Consider the following 20,631-nt stretch of genomic DNA (forward strand, 5'->3'; position numbering starts at 1 on the left):
AAAAAGTACAAAACATTAAAAAATTAAAAAAAAAAGAAGACGAGGCAGGGGTCTGTAATTGTGGCCATTGTAACTATGGGTAAGAGTATAGCGCCCCTTCACCGGGGATCTGGAAATGACAGCTGCACCTCTCCTTGTATATGATCTCATCGATCTGTAGTGGGGGGACAGTAAAGATGGGCGCAGATGATGGAGTCAATCCGGGTCTTTTCTATGAAACTTTGCTCCGATCACTGAGACTTAGGACAGTAAATGTGATTAACAGTCTGGCATAATGAGATTATCAGACTGCAGGTCTGGCCATGGACTGCTAAACCTGACCACAATCTGAAGCTGTCCTATAGTGGGCTCCGGACCCCCGAACTGAAACATACAGGACGGGACAAGATTGTGACCAAGCCAGTGTCAAACGCTCGGTCAGCGGACCCCACAAACATGAAGGGAAGAATGGCGCCGCTAGCAACGAGCAAACCATTATAGATCAACGGGGTCCTATCCATTCTGTGATGGCTCTGGCGGGGCGATATGGTTCCCATTTATAAGACACATGTCCACTTATCCGCCTCGTTTGTTCTGAGCGACGCAGGAGTACAAAATTACAATCTGTTGCTTTCCAATTTCACGCAGATGAGGGTTTCCATTGATTTTTTAGGAGTGCCAATATGGCTCCCTCCCCAACCCCCCCCCCCCCCCCCATTTTAAAAAATACCACAGTCAGAATTTTTTTTTCTTCTGTTCCATAAAAATTAAGGGACACCATAACCCCATAAAAATCAATGTCTAAAACAAGAATGTAACAGATCTTAATTGCATTCGTCCGGAAAGGATAAATGGACACGTGAAGAGACATGAACGCTGTTCCCAGCAGCAGATCAACCACTATGGTATATTCTTAACAAATGGCTGTCTCAAAAAAATAAATAAATAAAATGACAACCCTCTATGGTGCTCAATTTTGGTATTTGGATGTCATACTCGTCCCCAAGGACTCTCTCAATGAAAGAGTGGCTCCAGCTCTGGTGACTCAAGCTGTCCATATATTACATAGACGTCCATATTTCTGAATAACCTTAATTTCGCAGATTTCACTTTATTGACCACTGCAGGGAAATGTCAGGTCAGACAAAAATCAGCTGCTTGCTGGGGGGGTAAGGGGGCTGCATTCTGAAAGGTGTCATCTACGATGACACAGAAAATCCCACCTTGTAAAATCGCTATTTATATCTCCGAGAATCTTCATAAGCTCCGGCTGTACACAAGTCAGCGAGACGCTCGGTGTCTTCTTGAGGTGTATTGTACTTTTCTCCGCTAGGTTCATGTGGTTGAAATAAATAAACTTGAACTGTGGTTCCTTCTCCGACCTAAAAGATAAAAAGGAGAGAGAAAAAATGCCATCAAACTCAAGAGATAGCCACCCGGAGGCAGACATTAATAATATATGGCCTGTACACAGGATAGATGTATGATCGCTGGGGGTCCAGCTGCTGAGAACGGGGTCCTGAAGTCCCTGGTGGCAGGGCTGTGGAGCCGGTAAGCCAAACCTCTGACTCCTCAATTTCCACAGCCCTGCCTGGTGGGAATGGAGGTAACTATCACTTCTATAGAAAGCAGCTGTGATGCATGTTCACTTTTGCTCCACTCACAAAGCACTTTGGGACCCCGGATCGTTGAGGGTCCCAGCAGTCGGACCCCCCAGTGATCATAAATCCATGATCTCTTACCCTCTACGGCGCAGCCATCACAGTGTGTAATAGGAAGATGTCCACATACCCAGATGTTCTCTTGTTGATGTTGTATTGCTCGCAGATGTCAGATGCCAACACTGTAAGCTGAGGTCCTACAAGGCTGTCCAGTTTTCGACAGAAATCCGGAGTAAGATGCACAGATGCTAGAAAAAAAAAAAACACGTGGAAAATAATAGACCTGTGGACTACTGTAGGACAAACAAAAAACACAACACTGCTACAGAGAACCTTCTGCCCAGCGGACCTTTTGATCAGGATGTATAACTATAGTGGGTGCAACCCAAAAGCCTAGAGGAACAGAAAAAGGTCCCTCCGGCCGGTATGAGAAGACCAACACTATTAGGGGCCCATGATAGTTGGAGATTTTGCATTAGGGACCTTGAGCTTAAAATTACACCACTGAAGAACCTCAAGCCCCACAGTCATGTCATTTCAGATGCCACCAATGTTGGAGGCCCCTTACGAGACTTGTTTTTTTCCAGGGGTTCTTCAAAAAGCAACAAACAGACCTTGCTGAAAGCAAATTGGGAGGATTGGGTGTCGCCTGCGCCCTTCACATGGGAGGCCACAAAGAACAAAGCCTAACCAGGAGCCACATCTGACCAACAACAGGCTTCAACGCCGTTTCTCCCGAGAAGTTTTATGGAAAATCAGACTGTTTTTCCTGCCAAGCGATGCAAAGAATGGTGCAGAAATGTCAGCCCCAAACACTTAACGTGTTCACATTCCCTTAGAATATTTTGAGACGCTGCAGATTTTTTGCAAAAATTCAGTGTGCGCAGAATCCGATCATCTAGTTTAGAAAGTTTATAGCAATATAATATAATATATATCTCCCTGTATATTCCAGTACGCGCTGGCACTGGGCCCCTGGGCTATAGGAAGCCTCGTTTGGTGGAGGATCGTCCTGAACAAGGCTCGGAGCGTCAAAGTCCTTACACCACAGTTTTGCTCAGGAATGAGGGAACAGCTCTTTCAGCAGAAACCTGGAGCCAAGTGCTCGTGCTGACATGAAGTAAGAAGAGAGGGGACGCACGCAGGGGAGGGGGTAGTTGCAAGCTTATTATAGGGCAGGGTTGCTGGAAGTACAACCAGATAGCACACCGGGTCACAGAGTTTAACAGTGGAGTCACTGTGGGCAAAGCTGGGCTGTGCAGTCTTTAACTTTACACCATTTGTTTTCTAGACGGCCTCGTATCTACAGCTGGTAAATCATTCAGGATCACTAAATGCACACGCTGCCATCTGCCTCCTTATGGAGCAGCAGATCATCCTTACATCGCACTTGATGGGTCCTCGGGGGTCTTGTGCTGTGCATGCAAAATAGCGATTGGCCGTGGATGCACGTCAGCCGCAGGGCAACCAGATCGTGGTGGTCCAAGGGTTGAGACCTCCACCACTCGTTAGAAAGAGGGGTTTAAAATGGAGTGGTAGTCGTACTTTCGATCTTAGTGGGGGGGACCACTGATCTAGTAGTCATTCATGTAAGTGATTATAACCAGAAAAGCACTTTAAAGGAGGACCTGTCGCCTGAAATTCTCCTGAATCCAGCATTGATTTTCTCTTGTTGATGCCCCTTCCCGTTCTTGAGATACGGCTCTCTTCCCCGTATGTAAAACTATTTTTAGCCAACTGGGCGTGGTCCTCAAGAAGACTATTTGAGGACCACGCCCATTTGGCTAAATTACTACATTTACATACATGGAAAGGATCAAAAGGAAAACACAGTCAGATTCAGGAAGAGAACAGCCTGTGTGTGATCTTCTCCAGATCTTTCAGGTTTCGGGGCTGTCGCTGGGCAACTATGACTTTCAGTTCCCTCCGTAGATTTGCTATTGGGTTCAGGTCTGGAGACTGGTTAGGCCACTCCAGGACCTTGAAATGCTTCTTACGGAGCCACTCCCTAGTTGCCCTGGCTGTGTGGTTCGGGTCATTGTCATGCTGGGAGACCCAGCCAAGACCCATCTTCAATGCTCTTACTGAGGGAAGGAGGTTGTTGGCCAAAATCTTGCGCTATACGGCCCCATCCATAATTATTATGGGATAGGATCTTTGAAGTGGGTAATAAAAAATAAACCTGCCCATAACATACTATGATAAAAAGAGGTTATGGTTGAGATTGGTCAAACCTGGTGGAAGGAAAATAAGCAGATACTCACCATCGATCATAAAACAGACGGAGGCGCTCATGGCCTGATGACAAAAGAAAGACACGATTAGTGAGTACAGAGGAGCGTCTGACGAACCATCTGTTATCCGGGCTACAGGCGCCATCACAATCACATCTTCCTTACACACAATACCGGCCGGGGAATCTCTGTCGTACCTTCTAAATATATCGTAAGTGGAAATAAAAGCTTAGGAGATCCCCGGAGCCGGCTCTGCTGGCCGCTCATTGTCTAGACGGGGCATCTGAGGGGTCACTAAGCAGAGCATGACATTCAGAGATTCTATATTAAATAAGACATTATAAGTGTACGAGACGCTTCCTTGCAATATTATGCTTATCCTATTAACCCCTTCTGGACATAGGACACATCATTATATCGTATGGCAGGTGAGGAAGTGCTGGGCTTGCACCATACCTGGCAGATGCTGACAGCGTTATACAGCCGGCATCTGCCTCTAACAGATTGTCAGCTTTCCCGTTTTCAACACCGCTCTGGTTCTCTTCTCACTCAGGTCTGTGTGTGAGCTGAAAGCGGCCTTTACAATGTACGTCTACAGAGCGTCAGAACGAGGCCCCATAGACTTACACTGTAAAAGTTGCTTCCGGCTCACATATAGACCCCGAAGTGATCCAGCAAGATGGAAGAACCGTCAAGAAACCCAGAAGAGAACCAGAGCAGCGCTGTAAACTGGGAACGACAGCGATCAGTGAGTGAATAGAGAACCGCATCAGCGTTGTAAACTGGGAATGACAGCGGTCGGTGAGTGTATAGAGAACCAAGCAGCGCTGTAAACTGGGAATGACAGCGATCGGTGAGTGTGTTACTGCACTATAATACGCATGCATTAACACAGGTTTAGGCAATATAAAGTTTGAGGAGAGACCTTCTATAAAGACAAATATTTTGGGCTTTTAAAAATCAAAAGAATTTTGATATTTTGACAATTGCGTAAAGCTTCTGTACGATACAGATTTAGCACAGCACAAAAAAAAGTAAGACAGATCATCACCTTGTAAACAATCAGATGAAGCTCTTCATAGGTGTCATCGGTATTAACAAAGATTTTAGGAAATCTAAATTTTGCTTCAGGATCGTGGAGGTTTAAAGGGCCAGTGAGGAACCTAAGGAGAGAACAATGACATGAAAATGTCAACAGGAAAGAGGTCAGGGTCTGTAAACGACAGTAAGATTACTATATTTTAACTAAAAAAAATGCATCGGTAGCCCTAAAAAAAACAAAAACAAATAAATACAAAAAAAAAAAATTCTAGAACTAAAGACGTAACTTTGCGCTAGCAATGTGGGGCAGAGAGGTCAGTGCATTACTAAAACATGGTTTTAGGGTAACAAGCATGTAGATCTTGTGGTGCACTGTCTAGCCGCTGCTTCCTATTCCCTTAGGGAAGAGAGGCATATCCCCCCGAGCTCCCGTTAGGACATGTGGGCCGGGGTTGCCCTCAAGGAACATTTCCTTTAGGCATAGCATGAAGTCAAGATTCATAACATTACAACTGGTCTTAAGTTTTCACAATAAGTTTAAAGTCACAGCCGGCCCACGAGACAGTTTGGATCGTGTAGGCTCACAAGGCATGGGTGCATTTAAACTGGACGATGTGCTGCCGAGATTGAGGATTTTATTTTTTTATTTATTTTTTTTAACAGCAGGCTTGAAGGGAGTGTCAGCACAGAGTGATTGTTCACGCCAAGTACAGTGCACCCTTAGGGTACCGTCACACCGTGCAATTACGATCGCTACGACGGCACGATCCGTGACGTCGCAGCATCGTATGACTATCGCTCCAGCGTCGTAGACTGCGGTCACACTTTGCAATCACGGCGCTGGAGCGATGCCGAGGTTCGCTGGTAACCAGGGTAAACATCGGGTTACTAAGCGCAGGGCCGCGCTTAGTAACCCGATGTTTACCGTGGTTACCAGCGTAAAAGTAAAAAAAACCAAACCGTACATACTCACCATGTGATGTCCGTCAGGTCCCTTGCAGTCTGCTTCCCGCTCTGACAGTGCCGGCCGTACACTGAGAGCAGAGCGCAGCGGTGATCACCGCTGTGATCTGCTCTCACTTTCCGGCCGGCGCTCACAGTCAGAGCGGGAAGCAGACTGCAAGGGACCTGACGGACATCACATGGTGAGTATGTACGGTTTTTTTTTTTTTTTACTATTACGCTGGTAACCACGGTAAACATCGGGTTACTAAGCGCGGCCCTGCGCTTAGTTACCCGATGTTTACCCTGGTTACAAGCGAACGCATCGCTGGATCGCTGTCACACACACAACGATCCAGCGATGACAGTGGGAGATCCAGCGACGAAAGAAAGTTTCAAACGATCTGCTACGACGTACGATTCTCAGCAGGGTCCCTGATCGCTGCTGCGTGTCAGACACTGCGATATCGTAACGATATCGCTAGAACGTCACGAATCGTACCGTCGTAGCGATCGTAATTGCACTGTGTGACAGTACCCTTAGTGTGGCCAAACAATTCAGTGCACCTTCCCCACCTACATGTTTTCTCTAGTTTTGTAAAGTCAGAGATGTCAATCAAAATAAAAAGGAGGGGACGGAGAGAGACTGAAAAAAAGTAAATGGGAACGTGAACTGTACTATTTGGCCACACTAAGGGTGCACCGAGTGCCTGTATTTGGCTTGAACAGTCATCCTGTGCTTACAAGTTCCCTTTAAAAAATAATTTCCCCGACGAACAAGCATTTTACTTGTCTGTTTAGATATTGATATTTGACAATAATCAATCAGTGCTGCCAATATCAGACTACGTAGGGGCGCAGCACTCAGACAAAAAGGATAGTAACACCCGATTGTTAATTTTCATCAAATTTCCAGGAGGAAGAACACAGGAACAGAACAATGCAGAGATCTAAGAAAAGATGCTCCATAAGGAGGAATTGGAGTGATAAAGAGTACCAAGGAAAGACTCTCACCTCCCGTAGTGCTGAAGATTTCCTGGCATTTCAGGTCGTAATGGAGAATCTCTTCCTGCCAGCTAAAAAAAATAATAACAGACAATCACAGCAGCCAACAATATGTATCACTAAGTAACAAACACATAGTAACTCACTTTTCAGATGGATTTTGTTGGCTAGTGTTCATGAAAACAAGCACTTTTGCAATTTGTTTTTTATTAAAATTTGCAGCCGTTCTTGAGATATCAAACACTTTTCCTTTGTTTACAGTTCGTTACCTTGGAGACCGACCGCCACTGCCTGTCTAGCTTGTAAGCTCTACGCTGAAACTGGCAGGGATCAGGAGGTAACAGCAAACTCCAGCGATTTTGGCAAAAAAAAAAATGCAAAACAGTGTTTACAAGCTCAATAGAAAGGGGTTTGTAAACACTGCACATGCTCTGCTGTCTAGCAATGGTGGTCGGTCTCCAAGGAAACAAGCTCTAAACAAAGGAAAAAAGTGCTACTATCTCAAGAACAGATGACAATTTCACAAAATGGAAAATAACCGATCAACGGTACATAAAGTAAATTAAACCCATCAGTAAAACAGTGTAAAAAAAAAAAACAAACAAAAAAAAAAAAAAAACACGTTACGACTCTTGGATGAAGGGGAGAAAAAAAGAAAAATGGAAAAATTGCCAGGGGGTGAAGGGGTTAAAAGGCAATCAAGGTATAGGTTGCAGTACTACATAAAATCCACAGAAAGAGTGTGGCGCTGTTTCAGAGAGAGAAACGGTTGTTTTTTTTTGTGGGCTTCCAGCCCTCAGTGTAGGACGGCAGCATTTACCTCTGGCTCTATGTGTCTTGGGAAGAGGGAAGTAGTGAGGTATTTATACAGGATCCGCATGTCTTCTTGTTCCAGCCCACTCCTGTATACAGAGAAGGAAGACGTCACCTACAAGATACACAGGGAGACGGCCATTCCTGCACATTGGACTGCCGTGCCACCAGAACGGCCACTACATCACACATTTATTTCAGTGACTCCCTAAATAATGAAGTATCGGCACCACGTATACACAAGTCGTGTCGTTTCTTAAGGCCGACCATAGAGGAACAATCTGCGGCCTCCATTAGGACTTGCATGCTGCAGTGTGTGATAAGAGATGGAGGTGGGAGACCAGCTGCGGACCCCACGGCCAGCCTGCCCGGGGGGGCATACATACAGACAAAAGGGTTCATGGGGATGGGAGGACAGCAAATAAATGGGTTGTTCCAATACTGCAAATTATCATCAGGAGAGGCTGACTACTGGGGTCCAGTCACAGAAACCCCCACTGATCTTTGAAGCACAGGACATTGGACCCTTATTTGAGAAGTGGAAAACGAACATGGTCATTGCCCCCCATATGAAGATACACTATTTGAGAAAAGTAGACACGTCTCAATCACTGAATTCAGAATTTTCATTCAGTCTCACCGCCCCTGGTATACAACACCCGCCCCCATTACCCCCAGGGGGATACCATCCAGCCCCCATTACCCCCAGGGAGATACCATCCAGCCCCCATTACCCCCAAGGGGATACCATCCAGCCCCCATTACCCCCAGGGGGATACCATCCAGCCCCCATTACCCCCAGGGGGGACAACATCCGGCCCCCATTACCCCCAGGGGGATACCATCCGGCCCCCATTACCCCCAAGAGGATACCATCCAGCCCCCATTACCCCCAGGAGGATACCATCCAGCCCCCATTACCCCCAGGGGGAGGATACCATCCGGCCACCATTACCCCCAGGAGGATACCATCCGGCCCCCATTATCCCCCAGGGGGGACAACATCTGGCCCCCATTACCTCCAGGAGGATACCATCCAGCCCCCATTACCCCCAGGGGGATACCATCCAGCCCCCATTACCCCCAGGAGGATACCATCCGGCCCCCATTACCCCCAGGGGGAGGACATCCGGCCACCATTACCCCCAGGGGGAGGACATCCGGCCACCATTACCCCCAGGGGGAGGACATCCGGCCACCATTATCCCCCAGGAGGATACCATCCAGCCACCATTATCCCCCAGGAGGATACCATCCAGCCCCCATTACCCCCAGGAGGATACCATCCAGCCCCCATTACCCCCAGGAGGATACCATCCAGCCCCTATTACCCTCAGGGGGATACCATCCAGCCCCTATTACCCCCAGGGGGAGGACATCCGGCCTCCCAACATGCTTCCTGCCTTTAGTATCCAGACAAAATGGCTGGTGTTGTAAAAATCACCAATGCTAGAACGCTCCTGTAATAGGAGCCACCAGTGTAACAAGACCGTTCATGACATTTCTTCCCTCCTAAACCTTCCCACACCCCCTCATCACGAGCGATTGTGATTATTGAAAAGTTGAAAGGAACGTCAGCAACTCAGCCACATAGTGGAGACCACGTAACGTTACAGAGCGGGGTCACCAAGAGCTGAGGAGCAGAGGATGGAAAAGTCACCAACGCTCATGATCCCATAAATGCAGAGTCCAGACCTCCTCTGGTATTAACATCAGCACAAACATTGCGCCCCCACTGGGAGCTTCATGGCAGAGCACCTTACATCACCAAGCACAATGATAAGTATTGGATGTAGTGGTGTAAAGCCGCCACCTCTGGACTTTGGAGGAAACAGGTTGTGTGAAGTGATGGATCACACTTCTGTCGCCTGATGGACGAGTCTAGGGTTTGGTAAATGGCAGGAGAACGTTACTGGCGCGGTCAGAAATTCAATAACAGGAAATTTTAATCCTTCAACACAAGACAATTAGAGCTTCTGACTTTGTGGGAACAGTTTGCGGAAGGCCCTTTTCCTGCTCTATATTGTGAGAGTCCATGTAGTAGGACGTCCACTTTGTAAGTTAGGTGGTAACTTCCAATCTTGGTACAAGCCCTATAAATGTAGCATTGTCCATCTAACAGGGATGGTGAGGTTGGGGGTTTGGGACATGATGACACCCTGGCCCCGGACACCAGTATACCCCGTACAACGGAGGACTCGAGCAGATTTTGTTTCGAGCTTTTTTGCACCCTCAGCACTGAGCCCTATTTATAATTCCTGTACAACCCCTTTAAATTTTCGGGACATCCATTCTCAACTTCAAAAACTGTCCCATGATAAGTCCCTAATTAACGCCCATAAAGGCCGCAGAAATAAAATAGTGGTGCGGATTGTCAGATGATGCAAGTTTTATTAGTTATTCCAACGCCTCTCTCAAACAAGGCCAGCGGCTCGCAGCTTTATTTATACCCGATACAGCGTGTAAATGACAGGCGCTATAGTATGTGCGGTAATCCGAGCAGCAGAGCGACAATCTGACACCAGGGCCTGGCGGAGCCACGCTGCCGAGTGTTAACAGGGAATGGCAGGGCGAAGAGGCCGGCGATGACAGCTCTGACGGACAGGGACACACGGACTTGTTTCCCTTGTATTTTCTCACCATAAACGGGGAAAAAAAAAAAAAAAAAAAAGGGATGGTACGGATATTTTACTGTCACGCCAATATAGCAGATGGGATAAAAAAAAAAGAAAAAAGTTCTGAATATAGGACTTTAAAAAAAAACCAAACAAACAAAAAAAACAAAAAAAAAAACTAAACAAAACACACAAATATAAGAGCACACATTCATTTTAAATCCAAAATTTATGAAACAAGCTTTGTCTTACGCATGTTAAGTCCATGCTCGATGGGCTCGAGATCCGGTGATTGACTCCGCCATTGCAGAATATTACACTTCTGTGCCTTAAACTCCAGGGTTACTTTTGCAGTATGTTTTGGGCCCATTGTCCATCTGTCCTGTGAAGCGCCGGCCAATCAACTAGCTGCATTTGGTTGAAGTCTCGTCCTGTCCACACAGAATTCATCCGGCTGCTTCTTTCTTCAGTCACATCATCAATAATCACTGGTTACCCAGTGTAACCCAGTGGAAGCCATGCATGCCCACACCATCACACTGCCTCCACCATGTTTTACAGAGGGTGTGGTGCGCTTTGGATCATGAGCCTTCTCCATACTTTCTTCTTCCCATCATTCTGGTCCAGGTTGATCTTCGTTTTATCTGTACAAAGGCTTTTCCAGAACTGGATAGCTTCTGTAGATGTTTTTTTTTGGCAAAGTCTAATCTCGCCTTCCTATTTTTAAAGGTTGATGAATGGTTTGTGCCTCATGGTGACCCCTCTGTATTTGTTCTCATGAAGTTTTCACTTTATGGTAAGCTTAAATTCTGGAATAAGTACTTCCTAGAGAGTGTTCTTCACTCGTGTGGATGTTCTAAAGGGGTTTTTCGCTTCACCATGGAATGGATTCTGGGATCGTCCAGCACTGTTGTCTTCAATGGACATCCAGGCCTTTTTGAGTTCCAAGACTCAAGTACTTTTTTTTTTTTTTTTTGCAGACTGTATCCAACTGTTGCTTTGGCCACTCCTAATATTTCTGCTATCTCGCTGATGGATTTGTTGTTTTTTTGTCTAATAATGGTCTACATTATAATAAATATATATATTAGCGCGCCTTGAAAAAGTATTCATACCACCTGAACTTTTGACATTTTCACATTACACCCACAAACAAATGTATTTTAGTGGGATTTTATGTGATAGACCAACAAAGCACCAAGTATTTGTGAAATGTAAAGGAAATGATATATGGATTGCTAATTATTTTAAAAATATCAGAAAATTGTGACGCACATTTGTATTCAGCCCCCTGTAGTAGGACACCCCTAAATAAAATCCTGAGTGACCAATTAGTTCCAGAAGTCACAATTAGCAAATGGAGTCCACCTGAGTGTAATGTATGCTCAGCATAAATACAGCTATTGTGTAAAGGTCTCAGAGGTTTGTGAACATTATGGCTCAAACCGCATAATGAAAACCAAGGAACACAGCAGACAGGTCAGGGATAAAGTGATGAAGAAGAGTAAATCAGTGTTATTTTTTTTTTTTTATAACCTAATAACCCAAGCTCTGAACATCTCACAACGCACTTTTCAATTCATTATCCAAAAACGGCAAGAGTATGGTACAACTGCAAACCTACCAAGACATGGCCGTCCACCAAAACAGACATCCCAAGCAATGAAAACACTAATTAGAGAAGCCGTTAAGATGCCCATGGTTACTCCGGAGGAGCTGAAGAGATCCACAGCTCTAGAGTGACCATAGTTGTTTACTCCACAAATCTGCCTTTATGGAAGAGTGGCAAGGAGAAAGCCATTTTTGAAGCAAAGCCATAAGAAGTCCTGTTTTCAGATTGCAAAAAGCCATGTAGGGGACACAGCTAGCATGTGGAAGAAAGTACTCTGGTAAGAGGAGACTAAAAGTAGAACTTTTTGGGCTAAATACAAAACTTTATGTCGTGGAAAACTAACATTGCACAACACCATCCACACTGTCAAACATGGTGGTGGCAGCATCAAGCTTTTCCTCAGCAGGGACAGGGAAGCTGGTCAGAGTTGATGGGAAGAAGAGTGGGCTAAAAATTCCACCCTATAGATGTACATACCCCAAAGACTTGGAAGCAGGAATTACAGCAAAAGGTGGTCCTACAAAGTTTTGACTCAGGGGGGCTGAATACAAATGCACATCACAATTGTCAGATTTATATTTTAAAAATATTAACAACACTGTGTATTACCTTTTCATTTCAAAAATACTTGATGCTAGGAATAATCACATAAAAATTAAAAAAAAAAGTTTAGGTTTGTGGGTGCACTGTGAAAAAAAATATGGAAATGCTCACAGGGTATAAATACCTTTTCAAGGTGCTGTATCTTAGGGCTTGAGTGCCGAAGAAGGGGGCGCAGGAGTTTGCCTACTATGAGGAATCCCATCCCTGAAATATGAGGATTATTGCATTTTCATAGACAATCTAGAGGCCGGCCAGCAGCCAGGACTACAGTATCTGCTAGCACCAGCTGTGAGGACGAGATGCAAGTAGCTTTAATGACCGGACGCCATGGTGCAGACTCCACCGGTAACGTGCACTTGTGCCCTGTACTATTCATGAGCCGTCATACCCTGGCCGTGGAGGGTGCTGCTGACAGATGCACGCAGCCACATTGCAAACAAGATACAATGCTGGGAGCTGATAAGACGCACATCTGCTCTCTCCTTTCACACCAATTTACACCCTGTCATAAATTATTACTGCTCTTCATCTCTTTGCAGAAATGGGACACATGACCCGAGCAGATGAGACGAGTAGAAGCAGCCGTCATTTCTGTTCCGGCCGTCCACAGGTGGCACTGTATGCAGGGAGAGCTGGCACCACCGCTGGCCCGTGCTGCTTATGTAATGATGGTGCTCCCCCTGCTGGATTCCCTGCCGTAACAGCAACCGCTAATTAACCCTTGTATGATTAAAAGTGTTTGGCAAGAGGAAAAAAAAACAAACAAAAAAAAAAAAAAAATCACCTTTATGATGGCTGTATTCCCATGCGGATTCCTAATGGTGTCAGTCTATGTCCGGACTAAGGTGCATTGTGCCCATCTGGATGGTATAAATGCTGAGCATCTGGAGCGCATGTAACAGCATTCATCTCAGGCTGAATGTCAAATATCAAGCTTTTTTCTTTTTTTTTTTTTTTTTTTTTTTTAAATGCAGTCTGTATGACCAATATTCGTCATTAGGGCTCATTTCCACTGGCGAGAGACAAATCGGTCTGTAATCTGGACCGAAAAAAGGGATGTAGCGTATGCGATTGTCATGCGAGTGAAATGCGAGTGCAATGCGATTTTTAATCGCACCATCCGTTTTACATCCGTATGACATCCGTATGCAATCCGTTTTATTTCTCTGCAACTATTTTTATAGTCATTTACAGGACCATGGACAGTGTTCTAGGCCACAGAATGGTGATGTATCTGTAAAAAACGGACAGAATACGGATGGTCCGTATTCCGTCCGTTTTTTCTCGCACCCATTGACTTGCATTGGCAAGTCTCGTCCTAGACTCGCAGAAAATCGCAGCATGCTGTGATTTTTTTCTCAGTCCGATTTCGGCTGAGAAAAAAAAAAAAAAAAAAAATTGCAAATGAAAAGACACCTATTGAATAACATTGGTCCGAGTGCAATCCGATTTTTTATCGGATTGCACTCGTCCGTTTTCCTCGCCAGTGGAAATGAGCCCTTATGCTGAGGCACAGAGCTATTTAAAAAGTTATCTAAAACTTTTTTTTTTTCTTTTAAGCATCTCTCTCTCTCTCTCTCTCTATCTATATATATTTTAGTTTGTTTTATTTTAAGGCGTTCACAAACTCTGCTGTATCACTTGGCTCAGCTGCTCCTGAGACGCCTTTTCATGACCAAGGTGCCATCAAACAAATTCAACTCTGCCTTTTCATGTGTTAGATGTCAGCCAGCCTTTCCAGCCTTGTTGCTTTAGGTGCAGTACAACATTTCCAGCTTTGCTATTCCATAATTATTCAGGCTCAGCACAACCTTTCCAGCTCTGCTATTCCATATTGATTCGGGCTCAGCACAACCTTTTCAGCTCTGCTATTCCATATTGATTCAGGCCCAGCACAACATTTCCAGCTCTACTATTCCATATTGACTCAGGCTCAGTACAACCTTTCCAGCTCTGCTATTCCATATTGATTCAGGCCCAGCGCAACCTTTCTAGCTCTGCTATTCCATATTGATTCAGGCCCAGCACAACATTTCCAGCTCTACTATTCCATATTGACTCAGGCTCAGTACAACCTTTCCAGCTCTGCTATTCCATATTGATTCAGGCCCAGCACAACCTTTCTAGCTCTGCTATTCCATATTGATTCAGGCCCAGCACAACATTTCCAGCTCTACTATTCCATATTGACTCAGGCCCAGCACAACCTTTCCAGCTCTACTATTCCATATTGACTCAGGCCCAGCACAACCTTTCTAGCTCTGCTATTCCATAATGATTCAGGCTCAGCACAACCTTTCCAGCTCTACTATTCCATATTGACTCAGGCCCAGCACAGCCTTTCCAGCTCTGCTATTCCATATTGACTCAGGCCCAGCACAACCTTTCCAGCTCTGTTATTCCATATTGATTCATGTGCAGCACAACCTTTCCAGCTCTGTTATTCCATATTGATTTTGTACTCCGTACAGCCTTTCCAGCTCTGCTATTCCATGTTGCTCCAGGTGGAGTACAGCTATATAGGTAAACAAGCAGAGAGGACACAGATCGGGTTTTCCCACATGCCTGTAAGGCACCTATCCTCAGCAAATCCTTGCGATGTCACCAGACTCTTTACCGATGTCATATGGTTATTGGGCTTCCTGTCCATTATCCCTTTCATTTACACCGACAGAAATCTTAAAATCCTGACATGGTTCTAAAAGTAACATTAAATCCACATGCACATTATGGAGAAAAATACAAGAACCATGCTCGGATCTGCTCGAAATCCCTACAGACAGTACAAGAGGTCTAGCATTTTATAACCCCATTTATGGAACGTTATCCATGGACTTTGGTGATTGAGCGTCTGATGTACCCTGCATAGAAGACAATTGACTGTAGCGGAAAAACTAATAAGAAAGCAGTAACCATCTGTCAGCAGAATACAGGTTGTCGGCAGACTACAATTCTTACTGTATCAGACTGCATATTGCATCCATCTATGTGTAATATAGGACAATAAAGATATTTAGACAGCAAGGAAGGTTAAGAGTTCAGCTCTGAAGCCTGCCGAATTGTAAATGCAGCTCTAAACAGTAATTCAGGCTGAAATTCTGGAGCAAGATGCAAATGTAAGTCCGGCAATAAGTGCACTACAGCATTGCCTTCATATAACCATGACATGCAGACACCTACCAGATGAGCTGGTCATTATACAGGAACGCTGTATACTTCACAAGACTAAGGCTTTCCTCCACTCTGTTAATGAAGGACTGGATCTTCAGATACGTCATCTTATCCAATGGGAAAAAACTAATGCCGCTAAATACATCGAGCAGGTCGCAAGACTGCAAGTGTAATGTCTGTAGATACTGTGGGAAAAAAAATGCACACATTTAATAAAATAAAAAACAAAACATATTCTAACAATCTACACTGCTTAAATTCAAAATTACAACACTAAGTGGTGGAATTCTGGAAATCACAGGATGGGTAGACATGTCACTAATCTGCAAATGATGAAAAAAATGGAAACATCTTGATTTATTCAGCATGGCGTAGCAGAAATCCCCGAACTTCCAGCCTTGGCTGCATAAATGGTCATCTGAGGAATACACTTGAGCAAATCATCAAGATCCGCTGCTGGCAGCTCCTGTGGAGTTACCGACCAATGATGTCCCAGATGTGCTCTGGGAGACAAGTCTGGAGACTCTCCAAGCCACCAGAGCACGTTAAGGTCACGCAGGATGCTCACAGTAGAACAGGCGACCCGAGCTCGTCATGCTGTAAGGCTGGGTTCACATTACGTTTACAGTAGCCCGTTCAACACATACAATAACGGGCTGCTGTAAACATAAGTATCGGTATGGCAGAAGGCTAGCGCAGATAGAGCATCTGCTAGCTCTATCTGCGCTAGCAGTGACGGACTCGGAAACGCTGCAGCCCACAGGGTCCGTCACTCAATGACGGCACATCACTAGCGCACGCCCATTGTGGGCGTGCGCTAGTGATGTGTCCGACATAGGAATTAATGGCGGCAGTTAAGGACTACTTTACACTGCGTTTATGCCGCGGTGTAACGTAGTCCGTCTAACGGACGCCCATAACGTAGTGTGAACCCAGCCTAAGACACCTCCTAGGACACTTTGGAGAAATGGACTCAACACTGGTTCCACAACCAAATCGATGTAACACTGAGCTATTAGTGCAGCTGGAATCATAACTAAAAGGGTCAGGCTACCGTACATTACACCACCACAGGATCATGGTGGGGGGAGTAGGACCAGCATGATGTTCCCTTCTTCATGGCGCTGCCCACATGGTCTCCAAACCGATCTGTGGCTATCATTGCGACCAAGACAAAAGCAAGACATCACTGAAGAGGACAACCTCCGCTCCAGCCTCCATTGCCATCTTGCTTTGCACCATGATAGCCTTTGAGAGAATGAAGACGACTTCACGAGACAACACCCCACTGGTCCTACTCCCGTGGTTATTATGTGGGGTGTCACAGCCTCCAGATGAGATTTAGGGAAGTCAATCAGCAGGTCGCCTTGATTGACTGTTCACAAAAACCTTTCGGGACAGTGAAAGCTCACGTAAAACATCTTCCGGATATTCTTCCCTAAATGACAAAAGCCGCCCTAAAAAATTAAGATTTATTTACCCGCAGAAAGAATTTCTCCAGCCGGTCCTTCAGCAGTGTAACTCCACCAGCGTCCATAGCTTTGTTAAAGGTGCCATTAAATAACTGAAGAGGGAAAACAAAAAAAAGGTGATTATTATAAAAGGCAAAAAAAAAAAAATACAGTAATAGTTATCATATTAAAGAACATGAAGCACAATTGTAAGGACATATTATAGTGCACATATACAGGGCGCAATCACACTTATTCACTCCACCCCCACCCCCCCTCATTGTAAATCAGGGTTAGTCGAATATTTTACAAACTTTCTGCTGTTTGCAATAAACTGATGAAACGAGAACAATGGAAATCGCGTAAAACAACTCAACGAGATTTCTCCAAATTCATCATATAATGCCCCCTATATTGACCACTGCAGGCTCAGCATTATTTACCCCTGATCATTACGTGATGTAATACCACATGATCCCAGGAGAACCAGTGGAGACACCACTGGGAGGAGGAAACCTTCGGGATTCAGAAGGGGTTGTCCTAGCAGCGGACAACTCCTTTAAATTCTCCTGCAGGCTGCACGCTCCACCCATTTCAATATGAAGCAGTTTTTCCTTCCCTTAGAACTAAGGGTTGGGATGGAGAGCTGCAACGTAAGAATACCGGGACACAGGTATATCTTACACAAACGGCTTGTAATGACCCATTTGGGAATCTGTAGAGGGCACTTGTTAGTTACGAAAGTCCTGTGATTACAGCAGACTTGGCACAACGTTAAGTAGCACAAAAATATACTACAACAGTTCACCTTACACCTTTCTTTCCTTTTGTTGTAGTATATTTTTCTACTGCTTGACTTTGTGCTAAGCCTGCTGTAATCACAGGACTTTCATAACTAACAAGTAACCTGTAGCTCCACTTTATCTGTAACATGGCAGACAAAGATCCGCAGCAAACAAGCTTTAAAGAAAAATCGGTAAGAATCCACAATGTAACCCTACGGGGGTAAAAGTCAGTTGTACGGCTTGTTGCACGTAAAGAGTAAAGAGTTAATGCCATTAAGTTAGTTTCAAAGTTCTAAGACTTTAGGCTTCTGGCCAGACATAATGAACCGTCTGATCGGGATTCTTCATTAGGGAGTCACCCTCGTGAATTAATCGCTTCTAATCTACACTTTTGATTGGAGAACAGGTCATGCATTTTTAGTTTATAGCCCCCCTTTAACTTCAACCAGAAATCACCATCAATTAGTCACAGGCAATCTCTTAATTACAAGACGCCTTCTTTCAGCAGATCACTATCGGAATGCACCGCATATAGATGGCTTACCTTATACATTTTGTAGCATTGCTCCAAGACTGAGGAATACACCTTGTCCTTCATATATAAGAGAAAATAAGACATTAAAATATTCTACAGTAAATCCCTGTCTTAAAATAAATTCCTTTAATCTTACTGTCTAAAACAAGTGAAATATTTTAAATCACGTTTATTTCTAACTTTCTACGTTCCATCCTGATCTATAGGTAAAAGTGATCTTGAAAAGTTGCAGTTTCTACAAGGAGCCTCATAATTGACTGATACCTCCTGTTCTATAGAGAACACGTCTCATCTCATTATCATCACAGGCCGGATCACCATGGAAGAGGACACTGCTAGAAAGCTGGAAGCTCTCTGCACAGTGGCCTCTACCGGCACAGACACGCTCTCATAGAAGTCAATCTGTGCTCTCAGGTTTTCATATAGTCTTGCTGCAGAATAAAGCATAATCTGAACTGCTATCTAACAGCAGCTCGGGTAAAGTGGATTAAACACTGCAAACAAAAAATGCTATCATAAAATAAAAAAAAAATACATTTATTGTTACTTTCTTTTTATAAAAAGGGTGTGCATATGATGACGTTATTATTTTGTACCTACCAGGATTTCATCTTCCTGATATTCTAATACAGCTTTCCCATCTTTTTGCTTTTCTACAACAGGATTTTTAACCACCTAAGTATGTTAGGAAATAGTAGAAATTAATCAAATGCATGCAAAAAACAAAACACTATATACAGTAGCATGTAAAAGGTTTGGGCACCCCAGGTCTAAATTACTGTTATTGTGAACAGTTAAGCAAGTTGAAGATTAAATGATTTCTACATTTGGGCACCCTGTATTGTTAGTATCTAGTAGCACCCCCTTTTGCAAGTATCACAGCTTGCAAGTGCTTTTTATAGCCAGACAAGGGTCTTTCAATTCTTGTTTGAGGGATTTTCATCCATTCTTTCTTGGAAAATTCTTCCAGTTCTGTAGATTCCTGGGCCATCTTGCATGCACTGCTATTTTGAGGTCTAGCCACAGATTTTCAATGATGTTTAGATCAGGGGACTGTGAGGGCCATTGTAAAAGCTTCAGCTTACACTTTTTGAGGTCGTCTATTGTGGATTCTGACCTGTGTTTAGGATCATTATCCATTTGTAGAAGCCATGCTCTATTCAACTTCACCTTTTTTACAGAAGGAATTATGTTTGCATCAAGAATTTGTTGAAATTTAATTGAATCCATTCTTCCCTCTATCTGCGAAATGTTCCCCATATCATTGACTGCAACACAACTCTGAAGCATGATTGACCACCCCCATGCTTAATGTTTGGGGAGAAGTTCTTTTCCTGAAATTCTGTGGTTTTTTTTCCTCCCCAAATACCTTTGATCATTGTGGCCAAAGAGTTCTATTTTAATCTCATCGGTCCACAGGACTTGTTTTCAGAGCCATTTCAAAAATGAGGAAAGGGCAACTTGACAACGCTTTGCTATCTTCTTATAACCTTCTCCTGCGTTGTGGGACACCACCATTTTCAGAGTGCTAGGCAGCTGCTTAGAAGAACCCATGGCTGCTGTTTTTTGGCACATGTTTAGAGGAGGCTGGGTCTTTACAAATCTGGGAAATTTGCATCACCTGACCTTTCATACCAACGATAGCGAACAAGACATAACCCCAACAGGATAATTAAGGTGTGAAACTTTGGTTAATGTTATCCGAGCACAAAAATGTCTAAGGGTGCCCAAACTTGACTTGTAATGTAGTGTGTGTGTGTGTGTGTGTGTGTGTGTGTGTGTGTGTGTGTGTGTGTGTGTGTGTGTGTGTGTGTGTGTGTGTGTGTGTGTGTGTGTGTGTGTGTGTGTGTGTGTGTGTGTATATATATATTTTTTTTTATTTTTTTTGCCTAAAATACAAAGGAAAAGTATCATCTTTAACTGTAGGCCTTTTAGAGATCATTTCATCTTGAGCTTGCTTAACTGTTCACAATAAGAGTAATGTTGACCAGGGGTGCCAAGACTTTTACATGCCACTGTATATATTTTTACAAGATGTATGTCTTGGGAGACAGTCCTAAACATTTCTTATATATCTAGAACAGAAATAGCGATGCACAGGAAGTTGGGAGAATAGGAAGCATTAGATTCTGAGCTTTGTCCAGTATTTGCTGGGCTGACGGCACAGCATTGTTACAGGCTGCA

The 20,631-nt window shown here is 44.3% G+C and overlaps 1 protein-coding gene across 2 annotated transcripts in view; it reads right to left on the reverse strand.

The window, feature by feature from the left end:
- CCZ1 (CCZ1 vacuolar protein trafficking and biogenesis associated) overlaps nt 1-20,631 on the reverse strand; it is a 35,156-nt gene that overhangs the window by 6,438 nt on the left and 8,087 nt on the right. For both annotated transcript variants that reach the window (XM_077274927.1, XM_077274926.1), the window contains exons 5-14: nt 19,048-19,122; nt 18,457-18,504; nt 17,157-17,240; nt 15,686-15,861; nt 7,683-7,764; nt 6,872-6,933; nt 4,926-5,037; nt 3,905-3,938; nt 1,771-1,888; nt 1,203-1,361 (exon numbers count right to left, since the gene is read on the reverse strand). In XM_077274927.1, coding sequence (XP_077131042.1) covers nt 1,203-1,361; nt 1,771-1,888; nt 3,905-3,938; nt 4,926-5,037; nt 6,872-6,933; nt 7,683-7,764; nt 15,686-15,861; nt 17,157-17,240; nt 18,457-18,504; nt 19,048-19,122 — 950 coding nt within the window. The remainder of the gene's footprint in view (nt 1-1,202; nt 1,362-1,770; nt 1,889-3,904; nt 3,939-4,925; nt 5,038-6,871; nt 6,934-7,682; nt 7,765-15,685; nt 15,862-17,156; nt 17,241-18,456; nt 18,505-19,047; nt 19,123-20,631) is intronic.

Source organism: Ranitomeya variabilis, chromosome 7 (genome assembly GCF_051348905.1).
Source record: "Ranitomeya variabilis isolate aRanVar5 chromosome 7, aRanVar5.hap1, whole genome shotgun sequence".
NCBI classification, from domain to species: Eukaryota; Metazoa; Chordata; class Amphibia; order Anura; family Dendrobatidae; genus Ranitomeya; species Ranitomeya variabilis.